At 39.3% G+C, this 21,819-nt stretch overlaps 1 protein-coding gene across 1 annotated transcript; it reads left to right on the plus strand.

Annotated features, from left to right (window-relative positions):
- Nucleotides 1–17,756: 17,756 nt before the first annotated feature.
- olig1 (oligodendrocyte transcription factor 1) lies at nucleotides 17,757–19,321 on the plus strand. The gene has a single exon (XM_038297473.1). The coding sequence runs from the start codon at nucleotides 18,041–18,043 to the stop codon at nucleotides 18,806–18,808; it is 768 nt and encodes a 255-aa protein (XP_038153401.1). The 5' UTR covers nucleotides 17,757–18,040; the 3' UTR covers nucleotides 18,809–19,321.
- Nucleotides 19,322–21,819: the final 2,498 nt, after the last annotated feature.

The following is a 21,819-nucleotide window of genomic DNA, read 5'->3' on the forward strand; positions in this document are numbered from 1 at the left end:
ATGTTTAGTTTTGTTATCCATCAGGAAAATAAATCTCAGCTCCTATATTTCCTCTATGGCTGGCCTTTCTTCCAAGCATCCTCAAACCCAGATGTTGCCACCACCCTGGTTAAGTTTGCCCATGATTTGTTCTGGGTAATATTTAGTGTTTGTTTCCCATCATAAATCAAACCTGATCTAGAAAAACATCATCAAACATAAAAGAAAAACAACAAAGAGCAGTAAAATTGCTTGTGTAAACAAAAGAATTGCACATAGAATTAGTTATGCAGGTAATCTACGATGGTTACATGAAGAATTGAAAGAAATGTGTGAAAGTGATGTGGAGAACCTTATTTAAAAGACAGACTTGCACATGCTACTGGTTGTCACCATGGAGAGTTTGAAAGAGCAAGTTCTGTGCACAGGAGAATATCTGTTTAGTTTTTAAATGATTTTTTATTAAACACAATATAATGAGGTTCATAAATATAATTTTATTTTCTCCTTCCATCGACCATCATCCTTAAAGAATAACTTTGAAAAACAAAAAGAGGAGCAGAAGCAGCAGCTGCAGATTAAACATTTTCAGCACCACAGCTGTGTGAACAGCGACCAGGAGATAGCGCCAAACAGAGGTGGAGCTATTTAGTTCTCAATATGAAATATATTTTACACTGATCAACTCAGAGAAATATTAACTCTGTGGTAAAGGAGCAGCTTCATATTTCTTATCACTGTAGTTTGTTACTAAAATGGATGTTTTTGTTTCAAAGAAACAAAAACAAAACAAAACAAAAACTCTTTTTCCAAGGTATTTTCTAACCTGATATGATTATTTTGATAAAAAAATATGACTCAACCAGGGCAGGATGTTGTGATAAACCCACCACCCCTCTAAAGTGAATACGGTACGGCTGGATAGGAGACCAAAAAAACTATTGGGTCAACAATTCTCCATCTAGATGCAAAAAAATGCAGCGTTGCAAAATCTAAATTTCAATGCCTCAAAATGCTTTCTGTGTTGTAAATAAAAATCATGATTTCTTAGCTAAAGAGTCAAGATTTTTGAAGTTCAAAGCTATTATTTGTGCATAAAATGTTCATCCACCCCATCGATCTGCAGCCTCACTCTACTTATTTGCCTATCATTTTAGACGAGCAGCCATGTTTTGGCAGGTTTGCAGCTTTGCCTTTTCGTTGTTAGATGATGGATAATGATTCACGAGGTGTCCATATCCTGGAGTATTATCTTTCAAACTTTAAAACCTCCCCACAACTTTATCCCTGATCTGGCTGCTGTGTACCTTTTTCTTCATGATGCTGTATTCAGAAAGCATCTAGACAAACATGCTGCCAAAGTTAAAAAGAAAATCTGACTGAGAGGCATCTTTTCAGCTCTGCCTGAACGCTATGGCTGATAACAGCCGGGCTTCCTAACCCTGGGACTGGATTTGAATAAACAGCTCCTGAGACACTGCTGGTGGCAGGCTGAATCCCCCGCCACCGCAGAGAGTGGAAGGCTGAATCTGTTACGCTTTAAATATTCATATCTTTGGGCAGACGGGGAGCCATCGGCCTTACACTGTTGTAACTGGATTTAAACACTGCACAGATGTACACCCTTTCAGCTCCGCGCATCATGTTGTGTTAGCTGAAGGGATTAAACGGTGGTGGAATGCATCAAAGTTGGGCGGAACAACAGAAAGAGAAACTGAGTCCATGATAGAGAAAAGGGGGGATAAGAGAGAGAAGATAAACAAACAGATAAGCTGTCAGAGACAAAGGCAGGATTTAACTCTTACATGGGAATAGATGGAGCTCCGAGGTGAATATGAGACCTTGGAGGTCGCTCTTTCCCATAGGAATGATGTTTACTAAACTGCTCCTTCTACTAACTCTGCCTCAGCATCTACACACTGATCAACTGTAGCAAAGAGGCAATTTTATGACAAATAAAGATGCAGATGTCTTCCTCCGTCCACCATAAAGGCAGCTTTCTAGTGTCAGTTATGAATTATGTAAATTATTCTATTTAAAATAAAGGTAATAAGGTGGATCAGAAATGTACTTTTAGACCCTCTGCTCACATTGCTTAAACCTGTGAAATGAATTAATCTTTGAAGCATCATAATCTCACATAAGACTATAGACAAATGAAAGCTTTGATCAAACTTCGCCTATTTGATGGAGGATAAACCTACACTAACAAAGAAATGTGTATTTTTTTTCTTCATATTTTATGAAAAAATTGTGCCACCAGTATCAATATTCATACTTTTAAAAACAACCCGAAAGACAGAAGTAGGGCTATAAAACTCATTTTTGTATCAGTTCACTTTAACAGAAGTTTAAATTAAACTTTTAATTTCCTAATTTTATTCACTACTTTGATATAATACATTTACTCCCTTTCATTTTGCAGTGTTAAACTTTTTTTTTCACCTTAAAAAAATATTTGGCTGTACGTAACAACCTGCTTTGTTTTTCTTCCAAAAAAGCAGGATCTTAGACCTTTCCTCTGTGCATTGTCTTTCTCCTTTCTCATTATCCTTGCCCTAGCTTTCCTCTATTTTGCTCATCCGTATAAAGTATCTCTATGATTCAAGTTTATGGAGTTGAAAGGCTGTAAAAGGTTTCATTATGTGACTGCAAAATGATCTCTGTGATTTTACCGTATATGTTTTCCATTATCATCTTACAAAAAGACAAATTAAGGTCCCATCTTCAGTTTACCGATGATGTCCAGCAGATTTTATGTTCAAAAAGCTCCTGATATCTTCAACAGTTTGAGTCCATGCACTCTAATAGAGCTTCTAAAGTTATTGCAAACTGAAAAAGTCCAAAAGTCCAAAATTGTCCTAACAGACAATTCATTGTGTTTGTAATACTAAAATTAGGCTTGGTCTTATCTGACCAGCTAAGTTTAAGACAAAACTTTGAATTTGCAGCTAGGTCTGTACAAATTTTAGAAAATAAATATATTTTAGGTTTTTAGACCACATGTGGCATAATTTTCATGATTAGACTAATTTAACTCCACTTTTTTGGGGGATACTGAATGACTGGTTTTCTTGCAGCCTGGTGAAAATCCTGAGCTTGTACGCTTTACTCGTATTTTTCTTAAACTTCTTGCTCTGTTCTGATTGATTTTTAAAACATGATGATTAAATCCATGAAATCTTTTTTTTTACTTATTCTTTTTTACACTTCTCCATATCAAGTCAGAGAAGCATACAACCCATGGGAAACTGTGATGGAGTCAGCTTAAGAAGATAATTATGCTTCTCTCTAACAAAACAATGGAGCAGTTAACAGCTGATGGATCTAGTAACATTTTACATAGAGGTTTAGATCATGGAAATTGTTTTGTAATGACACAGTCAAAGTCCAACAGATGATATAAAAACCACTTACACTTACATGTCACAGTTATGTTCAGTGTTGTGTTGGTCAGTCATATAAAATACTATAAAGTTTGTACATAGACAAAATATGCAAAGGTTTAACACGTCTCACTTAAGCTCAGCTAGAACTGGTTCTGATAGACAGATCTAACCAGAAGGAAATGTAAAATATTACAAACAATGTGAATCCTGTTATTTTTCTCAGAAAAGCCTGTGCCATACATTTTAAGAACTAAAAATAAAGTGCTGGAACTCTGTGATGTGGACAAATACATGAGGGGATTTATGCAACTCCGAGCTAAATACCTAATAAGCCCTGAGTGGTGCTCGTGTGTATGTTTATGGGTGTGCCTGATTATCTATAAGGAGCAGCAGATGAACTGTTCGATTGGGGTGGATCAATGTGTTTAGCCAAGTCCCAAAGAGACAAAGACAGAAGAGAGAAAGAGAATGAGAGAGAAAAGAAAAACGAGAGAAACAAAGCAAGGGAGCAGAAGATCCATTGAGAGTGTTTTTTTGTGATCGAAGAATCGTCCCCAGTGGCTTTGAAAGGAGGGATAATCCTGTCAAGTAAGCGGACCTTTGGATATTCATGACCGGCCGAGCGGCTCGGCGGACTGAAGGAGGACACAGTCAGGATGGGATTAAACATCAAAGTGGATGCGAGGAGCACGGGACTGGGACGTGAATCGGCCACCGCAGAAAACACAGGGGTCTCGGAGGGGTGCGATGGGGCCAGTGGGGACCAGTTGTCTGGTGTGTGGACAGGACTTTCAATGACTCAGAGATGAGGGCCTCCTAAATGCTATTCAGGGGAGTGACATGGTGTGGTGCATGCACCTGTCCCCCGATGCATGCATACCCCTCAAATTTCCTGAGAAAATGAGTTCTCTTAATGGTCATCTATTCGACCGCTGAGCAGCTGACATCAAGAGCTGTCAATACTATCATGTGATAGGCTCTCCTCTTATTCTAAACTCACAAATAGACCATCAACCAGCCATGTAGGAAACTGGTCATAAAGGCAAAAGACTTTTAAACGAACTACAAATGAACAAGTTGAAATAACTGCTGAATTTAAAACTCTTTGATCTTGGAAATGTTTCCTGACTTTACACCGCATAATCTGTGTCACACATTAGATTTGCCCCAAATCTCAATGCATCACTTCTCCTTCATTAACTTCAGCAGGTCTAGCTGCTGTTGATGGATAGGACCTTTCGACAAACATGCTGATCTTGAGGTTTTTCATTAAAGTCGTAGGTAAACTGCGATTTCTCGAATTCTCCCAAGTGGTGCACGACTTTATACGAGTGAATAAAGTGAATGTGATTGGTTGGGATTGTTGTGGAGGAAGGTTTGCAAGCAAGTTAGGTTTTGGCCGGTTTGTCGGAAGCATCTTGCTAACCAGTTAGCAACTTAATGCTAGTAGATTCCCAATGGGAAATTCAATTGGGACCAAGTAGCACTAAATTGGTGACTTAGAAACGACACTGTCAAGGAACGCTATGGACAGTGGAAACATGCAAGAGGAGGAGAGTTTTGTGTCGGAGCTCGTAGGTGAGTCTCCTCTGTCATACATTTTTTATTTAGAGGAGGAAAGCGGGGACGAAGATGTTCTGGAAGAGGACGCCAGGGCAGCAGAAGCTTGGTTTGGTGTAGAAAGCTTACAGCCGTACATGTTTGAGCCCTTGCCTCGCAACGCTGCCAGTTCTGTTAGCTCTACGCCTGCTGAAGACACAGACGTCCATCCACATGAACACTGGGACGGAACTCAATGGGAAAGGAAATGATTCTCATTTCTTATTTCAACCATTGTGTATATTAACTGCGACATTAATCAAGTTGCTATAAGCATAAAAAATTTGATTGACAGATGATCGTTATATGATTGGCTGTATTTATGTGAAAAGGCTGACATATACTTAACTGGCCTGCATAAAACAACAGGAAAAAACTGAGATTTTAAGACAGGATTTTTTTTTAAACGGATAAAGAGTACATTTGTAAGCATGTTTAAGGCAGAATGATTTGACATTTAAATATGATTTGCCTACGACTTTAAGGTTTACTGCAGCAAAGGAAGGAGTTAAGCACATATTTTGGAAGAAATTTAGCAGCTTCAACTGCTTCCTCATCTCCAGAATCAGAATTCCTAATTAATTTAAATTTTTATAAGTTGGGAAGCATTATCAGCACCATTTGGACATTTTCTTCTAAATTTGTTTCATTAAGCAGGTTGACCTGGTGTAGCTCCAAGAATTTTATCCAGTAATCTAATGGGAAATTATTACTGTCCTGAGTTTATATGATCAAAAACCCAGAAAACCTAAAAAGAAAAGTCCACAGCGCAGCAGGTCTGCAGATAGAGCAGATCTGGAACCATATCAACGGACAATACTGTTGAAGTTTGCAGATGACAACACTGTCATTATTCTTATCTGGGGAAATGAAGCTGCATAGAGACTGGAGGTGAAGGGATTGGCCTGCTGGTGCGCTCAGAATGACTTGCAGAAAACCTGCTTAAATAGAAAACCACCCAAAGAATCTCTGAAAAACTGGGAAACATTTCTGGTTCCTAGGAAGCCCCTCCCTTAGCTGACACTCTCTCACAGACTCTCTCTAGAAGATGGCTCAGCAGAGAGTGTGTGTCCTGCTGGAAGTCAGGAAGGACAGCCTGATAGTCAATCTTCAATACAGCCACTAAAGAAAGACTAAAATAATAAATCTCTGTCGAATCTTTGTCACAGTTTGTTAAATCTTCTACCTTCATAGATGGTACAGGGTACGACATCACAATCTGCCTTCACTCTCTTATTTCTTTAAATTGTTTTGTCAGGGTGTTTAAGGACCAATATGAATAAAGCACAACAGATCAGAGCTGGAAAGATCACTTCAGATCAGGGAAACAATTATTTGAAAGAAGATTGGGCCAAAAAAAACGCAAAAGTAAAGTAAAGAAGCCAAACTTCCACTTTTTTCTACCACTTTGTGGTAATGTTACTTCATTCAAAGTTGTTAAGCTTAAGGGAGGGGGTTCTTTTTTCACAACACTGTGTAAAAATAATGTTTAAATGTAAATGTGCAATAGTCTGTTTTAAGAAATATGAAATATTTAAGACTTTATTTGTTTTCAGGGGCCCTAAAATCTCCTTTCTGCCTATGTCAAGAAGTAAATAAAACTGGTTGGACTGGGACTACTGTTTTTTGCGCCCTAATTACCTTGTTAAATCCTAATGCTAATATCTAATTAAAAACAAATAGTTTACTGAGTTAACTTTAAGATAAAAATATCTATTGTTATGTGATTTATTTTTATTTAAGTAGAAAATAAGTAAATTAGCTTCTCCTGGAAATAGCCTTGAATCATATCAATCCACTACAGCTATTATATATTATGAAGCTATATGAATAACAGCAGTATTTTCTTTTTATCTAGTCACATCATTTTCCTTCTGGTGTACTGATTATTTTACTTATTGTACAGTGCTTTTTTCAGTTTAAAAACCAGTGGAAAGATTGAAAACTGACAACATTTCAAACAACAATTGAGTGATAATTTCAGCCTCCAGAGCAGTCAGGCCATCATGAGATGCTTTAATAACTACAACTCCAATTTGTCAAGTTAGTGAAGCCTGCTATCATGTTGCGCCGCAACATATGTCAGCTCTCCGAGTTGTTGCTTCCCTGGGGTCTTCTGCTTCGTAAATCAAATTAACACTGCACTCAGAGTGGCGGTCATCACATTCACACACACCAGGAATTGAAATCCACCTAAATATTATCCATATTCTACCCAGCAACCCGTTGTTTCATTCTTAGTATCTCTGCAGAGGCCACTTCTGAGTGTGATCAACATCTGTGGGGAAGGTATTCCAGTCTCTCATTGTGGGGAGGCCTAACAGAAAGAAGAGGAAGAGAGATCTGTGTGATTTTTCAGGTTCTGCAGGGGATTTTAATGGTCTGTGAGAAGGAGCACAGTAGGAGGTGATTAAGCTTGAAGGGAAAGGTTATAAGGCAGAGAGGAGTCCGTCTTACTGGAGGGGGGAGTTAGCTGTGCATGTTGACAGATGTGTCCATCAATGCCTGAAAGAATCATCTTACATGCACTGCCTCCATCTGCCAGCTTGGTTTGTACAAGAGATTGTAAAATCGGTTCAAAATTTTTGCACCATAAGGAACTCGTATATGAACACCTAAAATCTGACATGATCATTGGATTTTAAAGGTTCATCACAGAATAACTTTTGAAGCGATTACACTGCATGAAATCGAAAAACAGAGGATTTTCATGTAAAACTTGGGCCCTAAAATAAAACAGGATTGACAGTGATTGTACTTACAAATGAACAAGAAAGATTTGTTCAACATATCGGAAGATATTAGAATCCTTAACAATATGACTTTTTTTTTTTACAAAACTGAAATTTTTTATATACAACAGCATGGTAGACACAGTAATAAAATGTTGGTGCATTTTCACCTTTCTGGTCTACTGTGAGATGGGACACCTCCAATGGGAAGTTTCCTGTCCACTAGACATGGTTTGATGGCTCAGTGGTTAGCGCGCACAACCCATGTACGGAGGCCTTAAGGCCATTTTATGCTTTTGACGCAAAGCCTCTGCACCCATCAAATGTGTCTCTGTGGACGACCAAGCCCCCCACGCAGAGGTTCTGCAACCATTGTGACGCACCTCAAAAAAATCCTGACTAAGCGTAGACCTCAAGCGGAAGTGCGCAGACAAAAAGCCTTTCGAGTTTCAAATAGGCTCCCCCTTGCGCTTCAGCGGTAAACTGCTGTGCGTACCTAGAAATTCCAGACTGATGGTGCAGAAGCATACCAGCAAAACTGGTTCGCGACCAGACCCAAGCGAAATTTAATGTGTGCAGCTGCAGAAGTATAATCAGCCCTTTAGTCCTCGACCCATGCCTTTTGCCGCATGTCTCTCCCCCTCTCTCATAACCCGTTTCCTATCAGCTGCTTAATGTTTCCAAGCTAGTAGAGCACAATATGTTTCTGGAGAGAGGGATTCAGAAGTCTTTAAAAAAAATTACTAAATCAAAGCTGAATGATGTGTTTCTAATTCTAATAACATTGACATACTTAATCTAAAGTAAAGCTGTGTAGGAGCTTGGAGTAGTGTTGGCCTAGTGGGATTGGCAAACTTTCTCTGAGAAAGTTGCAAGTACCCGGTTGAATTCCCACAGCTTCCACTCTGGGTTCCAGAGAAAGACCCATTAAACCCCACACTGCTCCCTGGGTGCTGCACAATGGCAGCCCACTGCTCCCCAAGGGGACAGGTTTAATGCAGAGGTTAATTTCTCCAATGTGAGATCAATAAAGTTCAATTATCATGCAGCTTTTAGCCACTAGACCTGTGACTTCCAGGTTTTTCATCTACACTGCAGTTACAAAAAGTGTTAGAATCTGAGAGCAGACCACTATGGACCATCAGATAGAGAAGTCATGGAGTTGCTTGTAAATGTAAGGTCACATTCACCCCTCTAGATTAAATCCTACATCAGAAGACCAAAAAAAATAGGTTTGATTAGATTTATGCATTACTGCCTAGCAACAACTTTAGTGAAATACTCAAAGTAAAAAAAAAATTATTTAATATTTCTCAAATCAAGCTGTCTGTCAAAGATTATGCTCTCTAACTATTTTTAACATATGTTCCTAATAAAATCTTGAAATTTCAATTCACACCTTAAATGAACAGTTTAGAAAAGCTTGTCTAAAATTATATATATCTTCGGTTAAACCAAGATTAGTTTGAGTTGATTTTGCACAATATCTCTAGCATTGTGATTCCTATTGTTTGTTTTTAATCTAATTGTCTAGATATTTTTTTTTTGTTGCCCTTAATTTGTTAACCTAACCAGACCAGAAATGCACAAAGATTTATGGACGATTTTTCATCTCTGGTTTTTAAACTGCAAGTAATGATTTTGGCTGAATATGATTTCTGTTCAATAGCGACTCCATACACATGATGATGAGATATTAGCTTAAGGGCACTTTGTCTTGCAATTTTTTGAATGCTCTTTTTTGAATTGTTTTGAGAACAGGTGTTGACAGAAAAATGATCAGGAATTAAGCTGTCTTTAGCATTTTATATATGTGTTTAGCATATTTTCGATGGCTAGCATTGCTATGACAACAGTCTATGTGTAAATTCTTTAGAGATGAGACTCCTATATCCACCACCCTTTATGACAGAGACAGATTTAAAGCTAAAAGTCTACAACAGAGAAACTTTGCTGGCTAACTCTTCCTGTTATATGCTACATGTCTTCCTCTTTCCAAGTCCATCTACATGAAAGAGAGGTCCTGAAGTCTCAAATTGAATTAAAAGGCGAATGTTTTTCTCATAATAGTTTAAAAAAGTTTTTGTTCCTCCCATAACTTCACTAATGGACATTGCAGATACTTTTTCACTCAGTAATAGCTTTCTTACCTGACAGGGCTTACAATTTGCTCATTAACTAGTCAGAAAAAAAAATAAAAATAAGTAAAAAAGTTTTCAGTTTCTACTTTCGAGCATGTCATAAGTCAGAGCTAATTGCGATCAAAGGCACCTAATAACAATTATTAACTGAACAACTGAACACAAAGAAGTCTCTAAGGATTATGATATTTATAAGCCCATTACAGTATATTAAAGTCCACTGAGGTTTTTACTGTAAACACACCATTTAAATGTTGGAGACAACAGCTTAATAATGAATACGCACTTAACAACTTTCAAGTTTAGCCTAGCCTCGTGTTGGAAAAGCTATTTCCCATTAATGTGTGCTCATCAATCATACTGCAATCAGCTTTTTCTTTGACACTGACTTTGGTCTAACTGGACCTCCCTGCACAAAGATGGGAATAACCCCTATATAAACCAAGCCTTGGCCTTGTACCACCTATAAACCCTAAAAAACAAAACATTTCAACCCGCCCCCCCCCATAACATTTAGCCTTAAACTGCTGCAGCCCCTTACCACCCTCAATCACTCCTTCTGAAGAAGAAGAAGAAGCTCTGTGTTTGACTTTGGACAAGGATTCCTGTTGAACTCTAGTTTCTGTGAATCCATCATTGTCACCGTTAAATAGGATCGGGGGCTTTAGGGATACTTTGTGGGGGGACGGGTTAACTAACACCCTCCTATTAGCAGACACCCAGCAAATCCCTGGTGGCATTGTTTAACAGACGAACATCTGCTGTGACAATAGACAGTCCCCGACTCAGGTTGTGTTTGGGATGATTTTTTGAATGACCACATTGACAGGTTATGGTACTTTAGGTTGGATTATTGCAACTATTTAGAACAAAAAAACATGCATATATCCCTTGAACATTTTTTTCATTTTAACAGCTTGTTCATTTACTGTAGCAATGGCTCTGTCCGGAGAAATGCAGAGCAGAGAAATACTAAAAGTGCCACTGGAGCTGTTAGCAAGATGAAATATGAATGTGGTAAATGTCCATCTGTTTTTAAACAACCGTAACCAACTGAGCGTGTGCAGCTATTGAAAGTGAGGCATTTAGGCTCTCTTTCACAAAGGGCCTGAGGGCTAAAACCTTGCACCCCTCCTGCAGTCATTATCCCTGCCACACTATGATCAGCACCAAATGCCGACTATCCCAGGCCAGAGCTCACAAAGCATGCTGGGAAGGACAAAAGCAGACCTTCAGCTGATTGGTTCCACCTTATTAACAGCTTGTAATCTTCTCATGTCTTTGGCCGGGCCTTACCGAGGTATCAGGAGCTGGGGCAAATAGACGAGTGCGTCTTCTGTCTCTGCTTTGATGCAGTTTTTTTTTTTACCCTGCTAAAAAGTCCAGCTCTGTTATATTTCTATTGTTGTCACTGCACCTGTTTAACACATTGAGTAAATCATTCAGTGGCAACTGTTAATTTCTCATTATGCTCTCGTTGCGCATTGTAAACAGGAGACAGTTTGGGATGTGAAAGCCTGCAGCAGGTGCAGCCCTTCATTTAACGGTTTGGCTTGCTCTGTCAAAAACTGATTTGGCCTTCTTGTTGTAAACAAAATTGGGAGAAACTGGTACTTTGACCTGACAGACAGAGTGGCTTTGCAAAACAATTCATAACCCTTAACTTTTAAAATTTTATAACAGTATGCACAATTATAAATTAATCAGCATATATTTTGGAATATAATTAGAATATGCTGAGAGCATATTTGTGAAAAGTTAGAGACTAAGTTTAAAAGCTATTGAGTGAATGTATCTTTAGTCATTCCCCCTTTGGCACAATCAGATTGAATGTCGCACTTTAATGGGCGTCATTGGGATGTAGACAGATTTAAGTCTGACCGCAGACTCATTGTTGAATATAGCTATGGATTTTAAGCAATTCTGACACATTCCAGAGGACAGCAACCTTCACAATGCAAAAGGCAATTTTTTCCTCAAATAAAGGAATAAAACTTACTTAGAGACAAAAAGGACTCCCAATTGGCTGATACTTGTGAAACTGATTTTCTCCTATCTTATATACCACTGCAAAGGTCACTATCAGTGTTTTTAAATTATTATATATTTTTTTTGAGCGTGTTATATCTTTTGCAGATAAAACTAACGTTTATTTTTCGGGGGGAGATTGAAACATTGAAGGATTATTGTGGTTTTATAGAAATTGATGAACAAAAATCTATATCGGTTTCAGTATGTCAGGATTTTTTTAAGATTGGTGATCAACCCCACTAGAAAACATTACTGGTACTTTTAGGGATCTTTCTCATGCACCATTTCAGAGCAGTTATTCTTTTAATAAATGCTAAAAACTTCTATATTTGTTAGAACATTAACTTGACCTGAATTTACTAAGAGCCACTGTGGAAAGTCCAAAGAGCCACTTGCGGCTCCAGAGCCTCAGGTTGCAGACCCCTGATCTAAACCATTATATTGTTGCTGTGAATGAATGGTTTTGGTTGTCGTGCAGGAATAGTGGGGAGTGGTGGCCTAGTAGTGGGGAGTGGTGGCCTAGTGGTTAGGGCATTGGGCTTTGAATCCTGAGGTTATGAGTTCGATCCCCCACTCCCACAGACTGCCACTTGGCTCCCTGAGCAAGACCCTTAACCCCACACTGCTCCCCGGGCGCCTCACAATGGCAGCCCACTGCTCCCCAAGGGGATGGGTTAAATGCAGAGAATTCATTTCGTTGCTCTGTACTTGTGACAGTGGAATGACAAAAAGTTGAATTCTAGGAAGGTCAATATTTAGCACAATTTCAAGTCTTTTGTCATCTTTTACAAAGTTTCTCCAATCATTAACCCGTATTTAGATCCATCTATCAACTCATCGACTCTATGGAGTTACAGTTGGGAAGGAATGATGCTAATACCTGGTTTTTCACCAAAAACTGATTTTTTTATGTGGGGCAGGTCATATTTTAAAACACCTGATGTTAAAAACATTCTTCCATTGGTCTTTATCATTTTGGGCATTTTCTGAAATATCTCATCACATTTATGCAAATGACATCCAGCTGTATATAACCTCTAAATCACTTGAGTTTGATTAGCTGTCCACTGTTATATAATGTGTATCTTAGGTCAGTAACTGGTGTGCATGTAATTTTCTGGCATTAAGCATGGATAAGACAGAGTCATTGATAATTGATCCTGGCTACAAAAGCAAAAATGAACTCTAAAATCCAACCATTCATTTTCTTTCCACGCTTAATCCCAAGCGGGGTCGAGAGGGGTGCTGGTGCCTATCTCCAGCTGTCTATGGGTGAGAGACAGGGTACACCCTGGCCAGGTCGCCAGTCTATCGCAGGGCAAAATAGAGACAAACAAGACAAACAACCATTTACGCACACACTCACACTTAAGGACAATTTAGAGAAGCCAATTAACCTAACAGTCATGCTTTTGGACTGTGGGAGGAAGCTGGAGTACCTGGAGAGAACCCACATATGCACAGGGAGAACATGCAAACTCCATGCAGAAAGACCCTGAGCCGGAAATCGAACCCAGAACCTTCTTACTGCAAGGCAGCAGTGAGCAGCCCTAACACTAAAATCATTATTATATTTTCTGTGCAACCAAATCTGCTGTAAAGATCCTGCAGGTACATTAGAGATGCATATTTCTCACAATATTTGCTTTCATTTAAAAAGCATCTCACAAACATATCCGCCATGGTTTTCTGTGCAAATCTTGAGAGGATTATGCTTGCATTTTTGTCCTTCCATTCAGATTACTGCAATACCTTGCAATGCAATGCAATAAAAAGATTTTTAAGTTTGAACAGATCAATAATTCCACACCATCAGAATGTATCAGTCAGACTTCTTACTAAATCAAATGGATTCTATCATATCACCCCAGTCTTTGACTTCCCACACTTGCTTCCAGTTGTTTTTAGATTTGTTTTCACCTACAGGGCTTTAAATGTGCAGGATACTGACTACGTATGTCAGCTTTTACCTGAATACTCTGGTACTCCTAGCCTTCAAAAGCTAAAACCTCCTAATTGTTCCTTTTTACGAAGCTAAAAACTAAAGGATCCAGGGCACAGATTGAGGCTCCTAAACTATGGAACAGCCTTTGCAGCTTTCTTTCACTGAAGCTGTTGAGATTTTTTTTTTTATTGAAACCTACTTTGTTCCAGACTCCCATGCCATGATTTTATTGTGTTTCATTTATGCGTGGTTTGATTGTATTTTCCGATTTTTCTTTTGAATCTTATTTTGATTTTACTGTTCATTCAATGCCATATTTCGTCTTGATTATGTTGTGACACTGTGTCTGTGAAAGGTACTTTATAAACGTCTTCAAACTTGGAAACAAATTCCAGTGGATTGCTTTAATTTTGTTTTTTTCGGAAGTACAACTAAACAAACTTTACTTGCTTCATTTTCTTCCACAGCTTCTGATAAATCTATCCCAACAGGCTTTTGGCAAAGTTTAAAGAGAACTTAATTTGGCTTATTTTTTTTTAATGGTCATTTTCCTGTAAATGGCTTCTCCCACCTGGGCTGCAGCTCTGGTCAGCTCCTCCAGAGTACCAATCGGCCACTGTGTTTCTTCTCTGCTGGCCATATTCTTTTCATTTTTGATGATGGATTGAACAGAGCTCTGTGAGGGCTTAGTAATATAGATTTATAACGCAACCCTGCAGCTTAACATGGCTGTGCAACCTTTTCCCCGACTTATCTATTGTATTCTTTAGTCTTAAATATGCTATTTGTTCACTGATGTTTCATAACAAAGCCTTAAAGATGGTGAGATTATCTTGCAGGTGAAATCCATTTACTGATGTGGTCATTTGTATAGATTGCTCTAAATTGTTAGGGGTCCCACAATGCAGTGGGCTGAAAAACATCCATAGTGCATTTTAAAAATAATTCATAAAAATAAAATAATTTTAATTTCCCTTCCATTTCAAACTATGAAATGATTCCCTGAAAATTTTTATTAATAATAAAGAAGATCTTGACTAAAAAAGTTCAAAAGAAATGATAAGTTTTGCAGGGATTTTCTTTTACTGAAAGCATTTGCAGCATCTCCGGAGTCTATTAAAGAAATGTTTAGGTCAGTTAGGGTTTGATCTTCCGAACAGCCAATTAACAAAGGAAACAACAAGAAAGAGAGTGGTATCACTTGTGGTGTGATTTCTCTCTCAGCGTGTAGGGGATAGATTGACCCAGGAGTTTGGCTGAGGTGTCTTCCTGTTTGCCAGCCACAGGAAACGGCTCTACACAGATGAGGCATTTAGCTCCCAGGTGCAGACCCCTCACTGGACGGCCTTGCCCAGATGGATAGTACTTCTTCCATCATAAAGACACTAGTCTTCCTCCTGCCCTGGAGCCACCGGTGATCCAGCCCGGGTCCAGCCTCATCAAAAGAAGCTGCGAGCTGTAGGCGGATATGCTGAGCTGCAGCCCCAAATCAAGCTCACTTTTCTTTCCCTTGTAAGTGGCAGAGAAACTGCGGGGGAGGTGCTCCATTCTGGGGGGACACCAGCTTCTTTCTTTCTTTCATTCCACTCTATTCTGACTTCTGTATGTGTGGCTCCTTGCAGGTGTCCCTTTTTCCCCTCCTTGACACAGAAACAATCCTAAAACACAGTCAAGAAAGAGAAGATCACACCAGGTTTTCTTTCACGAATCAGTTTATTACAGGTCTTTGTTGAGACAGGCACTAGAAATCAAATTGAGCTGGCGTGCACGCACACAAACGCCGGAGCACGCACACATTCACACGTTCATCCTGGCTGCCCGCACTCTGTTCTCCTGCAGGTGCGAGGGCCATCCGCCTGGCCCTTTTCATGCAGCCCTCTCTTTCCTGTCCGTCTGCAGCCGCCCATTCAGCTTCAATCACAGCACCAGCCGGACGCCACCGGCCCACTGGTGGGGAAGGGAAGCGCTTCCACGCACGCCTTAGACGACAAGGGAGGAACAGCTGGGGGGGAGGGGGGTGGTGGGATTGGAAGGGTCTTCCTCCTCTGCATCTCCGTCTGCTTTCATCGTAAACAACTTGCCTTCTGTTTGTGTCGGTGCTGTCCCTCTGCTCTTCCCCCAACCTTCCTTTTCTCCCTCTCAGATGAGCTTTACATGAAACTGGGGTGGATACAGGGTAAGGAGAGGACGGCTCGCTGTGAAACGGGGTGATCCTGAGGTCTTTTTGTGGCTAATGAATGGCACGTTTGAGGATTTCATGCTTGGTCTGTGCCCTAAGCCAGCTTCACCTGTGTTTGGAGTCAATTGGGCTGTTGTCTGGCTGTCTGGATCAGTGCCCAGCTCTCTGCTGGCCAATTTGGTTAGCAAGGCCGCTCAGAACTGAACAACAATAACACCCACCTCTAAACCGTCAATTAACTTCCCCCACACAATGATGGATCCATTCACTGTTTGCCAAAACTGTTCTCTGACACAATTAATACCTTGGCTAATAGCGCTTATAACTGCTCTCCGTCACTTAACAAAGTGCTGATGGATTTAATAGCTTCCAACTTGTTAGCCGGTTTTAGTGGTAAATTCCATTAAGCCCATAATGTTGTTTGTCTTTTATTCATTAGTGCCTCCAAGCTTTTAATTAAGACTAAATCCCATTTCCCGGTGTTTGCTTCATCTTCTGATTTGGAGCGTTGGCTTAGCCCTTAATTTGAAGTTGTGGCAGTGATTAAAATATTGCTCAATGAAAAGGAAAAAAATATTTATAAAAATAAAGTTCTAGTTTAATATGTAAGTAGTTATTGAGATCAGAACTGATGGTGTTTTAGTTTTTTTTTTTATTTAAGCTTTTATAGAACAGTTTTACGAGAAAACCTGTATAAACTTACATATAAACTTAGATTGGTGACGTTACCCTCCCAGCAGGTAAACTAACCTTAAACTTAGAGCCAACGCAAAAACTAAAAGATGTTGAGTAACCTATTTCCATCTAGAAGGGGATCCTGCCTAATCTGGAGAAGAGCTTCACTAGAAAAAAATCGAAATCTAGATAAGTAATCTTCTTAAAATATGTGCATTTGTTCTTGAATTGAGGAGATAAAAGAGACATTTTGCCAAAGGAACAAGATAATTTAGGTTTAAAATAAGAAAAGACAATTGTATTGCCTTATTTCAAGTGCATTTTACCTAATTATCTTATTTTAAGAGTAAAAATACTCATTCCATTGGCAAATTATAGAATTTACCTATTCAAATTAAGGGTCAATACACTTAATTTAAGAAGTTTTTACTTATTTCTAGCCAATTTTTCCAGTGTAGAAAAAGAAAATGTTTCTAGATGTTAAGAGGCAAAGGTATTCACCATCAGCTATCAGTGCAACAGCATGTTCAAAGAATTATATCTTTTTACCTGTAAAAATCTTTGTAAAACTATTTTTAGTTTACAATGGCAGCTGAGATTTTGTTAGCAGATGACATAAAATCCCCCTAAAATACAGTAACATTGGCTGTAATGTGACATGTTCAAAAGGTTTAAGAATTATAAATGATTTTGCAAAGCACTGCATATCAGGAGGACACATTAGAAATAAAGAAAATTATTTTTTTTTTAATTATTAGATGTTTATTATTGATGAGTTTTTAAATATAAAGAAATTATTATTTCTGAGAAAAACTGCTATTTTCCAAAAGCCTCACATTAACCTGCACAAATCATGTGAAATAATAATGCTCTTCTGCTGCATTGCAGGTGGGAAATGTGGATCTGTTTAATGATTCATTGTTTTTTTCCTTCATAGTTAGAAACTTCTATTAGGTGTCCTCCACCGTTTCAACATTTCTATTAAATATCCATCTTCATCACGAATGTATCAATGCAACATGTTGGGTGAATAAGTATAAGGGAGGAGTTGAGCTGAGGTGGAGCTATGTAAGAGGAGCATTTAGCTCACGGCTCCAGCTCTTTGAGCTGGGATTCTTGCCTCTCACAGCTGTGAAGATGAGATAACCGAGCTGCTACTTCAAGAAGCTTCCTTTGCAGCCAAGAGTCAAACTGTACTTGTGCTGCATGGCAGCTGTCAACTTCCTCATCTTCAGAGAAGAGAGTGAGAAGAGGATGATGAGCTGAATTTACAGTTGGACGTTTTTTTTTTTTTTTTTTTGCACATCTGTTTTTTTGTTAAACTTTTAGAGTCAGAGTAGAGTGTGACTCTGCCAACTCCTGAGCAGGGGATGAACATGCTGTCAAACACAGCTGCCCAGGGGCAGTCTTTACCTCTCTGTGGCCCCGGGTCTGTGCATGATCTACCCCACTGCCCTCCAGGGTTTGCTTTAAACTCCCGCCTGAATGCTGCACCGCTCCTCAGCCTGCAGAATGGCCCAAGAGCAGCCAAACCCCAGAAGGAGCTAAGTCCAGAGGAGCAGCAGGAGTTGAGGAGGAAGATCAACAGCAGAGAGAGGAAGAGGATGCAGGACTTGAACATCGCAATGGATGCCCTGAGGGAAGTCATGGTGCCTTATGCTTCCTCTTCCTCCTCTCCCTCTCAGTCACATGCGCTGGGGGCTCCTCCAGGCCGGAGGCTCTCCAAAATCTCCACCCTGGTTCTGGCCAGGAACTACATCCTCCTTCTAGGTTCATCTTTGCAGGAGATGCGGCGGCTGCTGGGGGAGGTAAGCATCGGGATGGGGGTGAGCACTGGGCCGGTCCCCCGACTGCTGTTTGCTGGTGGGTGGCCCCTAATCACCGGTCCCGGACAGCTCCTACTGACTCATGAACCCCTCCTATCAGCCGCCTCTTCTTCTTCCTCTTCTTCTTCTGCCGGGTCACCATCCTCCACAACAGCTAAATGTGCTCCGGTTCCTTCGAGCCCCATGGAGGCCTCGCTGGCCCCAGTGCAGTGGAGCTCTGTGGGGGCTCCAGGTGTAGCCCCCTGTCCCTGTGGAGTCTGTAGACTGCCCAGATTCAACCACACCAAACCTGCACCCAGGTTCCCAAAGTGAAGACCCAAACCGAAGCGGTTGATGAAGATTGGAGCTTGTTGCACAGATACAAGATTTTATAGGAATTAGTATTTTTCTAACATTTTAACTTCTTCATAAAATGTTGCTACACAACCTATGATTATATGCTAATTTCATCTAAGCATCTGTATTTAGTCAAACATTTTTGGTTCAGGGTGTTTTTTTTCTTCTTTTCTTTAGTTCATCACAGACAAGCCAGAGCCTCATTGGAAAATATCGAATTCCTTGCTAAAAATGTGTTTCAGATTCATATGTTTCAAACAGTAGATTTTTGAGATGCCAACAGCTGATTGATGATGAAATGATAATCCAAATTGAAATTCTTCATCTGAATTTGGATGGAATCAAAGGGTGTCGTCTGGTACTAGTTTTGGATGCAGCTTTGGATGAACCTGTTTCTACCTGTTGATCATGAAACAAAACCTTTCTGCAAAGATTTCTGCATTTTAGTTTTTGTCTATGCATTTTTAGAATAAAGATTCACAAAAATTACTGTTTTTCTTTGCTCGTTTGTTTTGTTGTTCAGAATACCTGACTTAATCTAAAATAAAAATCTGAGCTATGCTCAAGAAACAATCCATGGGTTTCATTTGATAAGTTAATCTATTTCAGTGACTCAGCTCCAAAATCTTAACTCATATATCAATCTGCTGCTCACACTTTGAGTTTCCAAGAAATTTACACAAGACTATCAAAATACTATCAAATTACAGTCTTTTGAGCCTGTGATGGACTCAGAGTATTTATAGCCTGCAGCATTTTAGTTACAGCTTTTATTCCATTTTCTATGTCCTTATTCCGACAATAACTCTTAACCAAAGCATTACCAATTCACGCATAATCTTAACCATAATCTAAGCCCAATTAAGACTTTAGTGTTAAGCCTTAACCTTAGTAAAAAAAAAAGATGTGGGGATCATTAAAAGTCCTCAAATCAATACATATATTCCATGATTTGATGGTAAAACTGGTCAAAAGTTCCTCACTCTGATGTCGCACACAAACCACTACCTCCTGGATCAATAAATGCACTACTACACATTTGCACTAAAACTAACATAGTGTGTATTCACAACATATCTTTACAATATAGGAAAATGACAAATTGGACATTAAAGCTGCTACTTCTTGCTCTTCTCCTTGTTCTTCATGTATTGGAAAAGTACATTTATTTTACTAACTAAAATTAAAGTAAAGGTAATTAAAACTGAAATGTGGGCTTAAAAAGAATAGGTTAAATACCTGCTAATTTTTTTAAAGATGCGTTTAACTTACATCAAACATTATTGGAGCAAACAAAAATTCAATGGATACCACAATAATTTAAATGTTCAGTGAGTTTTAGACATATTCATCAAAATGCATAGAAATAAACACCTAAAATATTTCACACTATGTCTAGTGAATCTATATGACATGCAATTTTAGCTTCTTTTTATTTAAATCAGTGAAAACAATGAACATTTTAATGGTGTGGTGATGAATTGGTATTTATACAACTGTATGGTTAAAACAACCCAACATTTGTTCCAACACAATAAACAAAGCATTTAGGTTAAAGAGATACACAAACAGTTTTTTTTTTATTGTTATAAAAATCGCAATTGTAAAATATTTTATTACAGTTTGCATCTTTTTCTTAGTAGATTCGGGAATAAAAACCTTTCACTAGCAAACATCTGTTATTGCTATTTCCTTAGGTTTTTAACTGCCACAGCTTAACTATGTCCGACATACAGCAGATGCTTACAAGATGCTGAGTTGTAAAGCTTTCCCCTTCATATCACCTGAAAACAGTGAAACAGTCCTCATCTTTACCCCCTTTCATTTCTCTTGCAAGCAAAAGATCAAAACCCGCCTGTGTAATTACCGCAGGGCTGAAAGAAGGCCTTTTGATTATTAGCCCCCTCTCACTCCTCCAACCTGAGGTTCTTGATGTGTCTAAGTGTTGAGGAGCCAGGACGGGTGATTCGGTGCTACTTATTGCACTCTTTCTACAATATGTTCAAACGCCCAGAAAATGTGTTGCACTGAATGGAGGGGACCCCTCCTGCAAACTCGCCACCCCAAGCAACCGGCCTTCCCCTAAGGAGGGGCACGGTCGGGGACGAGATTCTCACCGAAAACCTGGCCCCTCCGCGTGGCCTGCATGAATAATAAGAATGAGAATAATCATAATCATAATGCTGATAAAATGCTCAAAATAATTGCCCACCCCGGAATAAGAGGATTATGGAGGGGAGATATGTGAATGGTGGGGGAGAGAATGGCAGGAATCTGTTAGCATCAGCAAGGACAAAAGAAGAGCTGGATGCTATTAAGTGAGATTAAGCTAAATAAGGCTTGATTTTCCTTTAAGGAAAAATGAGGAAGGAGAAGTGGGTGAGAGTGAAAGAGGAGAAGAAGAGGAGGAGGAAGGGTGAGTCCGATTTATAGATCAAAGAGATGGCCAAACTTCACGTCTTTCATTTACATATAGCTGCTTTATTTCTCTGGAGGGATTAGGTACCTTGCTATTTTCTCCGGGTGGCTCTCCATTCTCTTACCTTTGCTCACCATCCATTTCCTCCTGCTCTCAGGATGGTTTGGCCCTTCTTCTCTTTCTCTTTTTTTCTTTCAAGCTGGTCTCCTTAATTTCTCCCCCTTCTCATTCTCTACTTTCTCTTGGAGCTTCTACAAGAGGCTCTCACTTTCTTGTGTTTGGAGGTTTCATTGTTGGAGCTACCCAGGGGTCTGGTCAGTCTTTGTGCGAGCACTTTAACTCATCTCCATTTCATCCCTGTTGTTCAATGGGGCGAAGAGAGCGTGTAGGACAATGCACACCCCCAACACAACCACACACATACACATGCAGAACAGATTTTAAAAAGTTGGGCTATATTCTGCTGATATTTGTTTTTCAAATGGAAAAATCCAGAAAAAAAAGTATTTCGGTAGATTTCTGAGCCAACAATTTCTGCCCAAACAATTCTTTTACCTTGGAAGACTAT

The sequence above is a fragment of the Cyprinodon tularosa genome, unplaced genomic scaffold, assembly GCF_016077235.1.
Source record: "Cyprinodon tularosa strain WSP-4 unplaced genomic scaffold, ASM1607723v1 ctg388, whole genome shotgun sequence".
Lineage (NCBI taxonomy): Eukaryota > Metazoa > Chordata > Actinopteri > Cyprinodontiformes > Cyprinodontidae > Cyprinodon > Cyprinodon tularosa.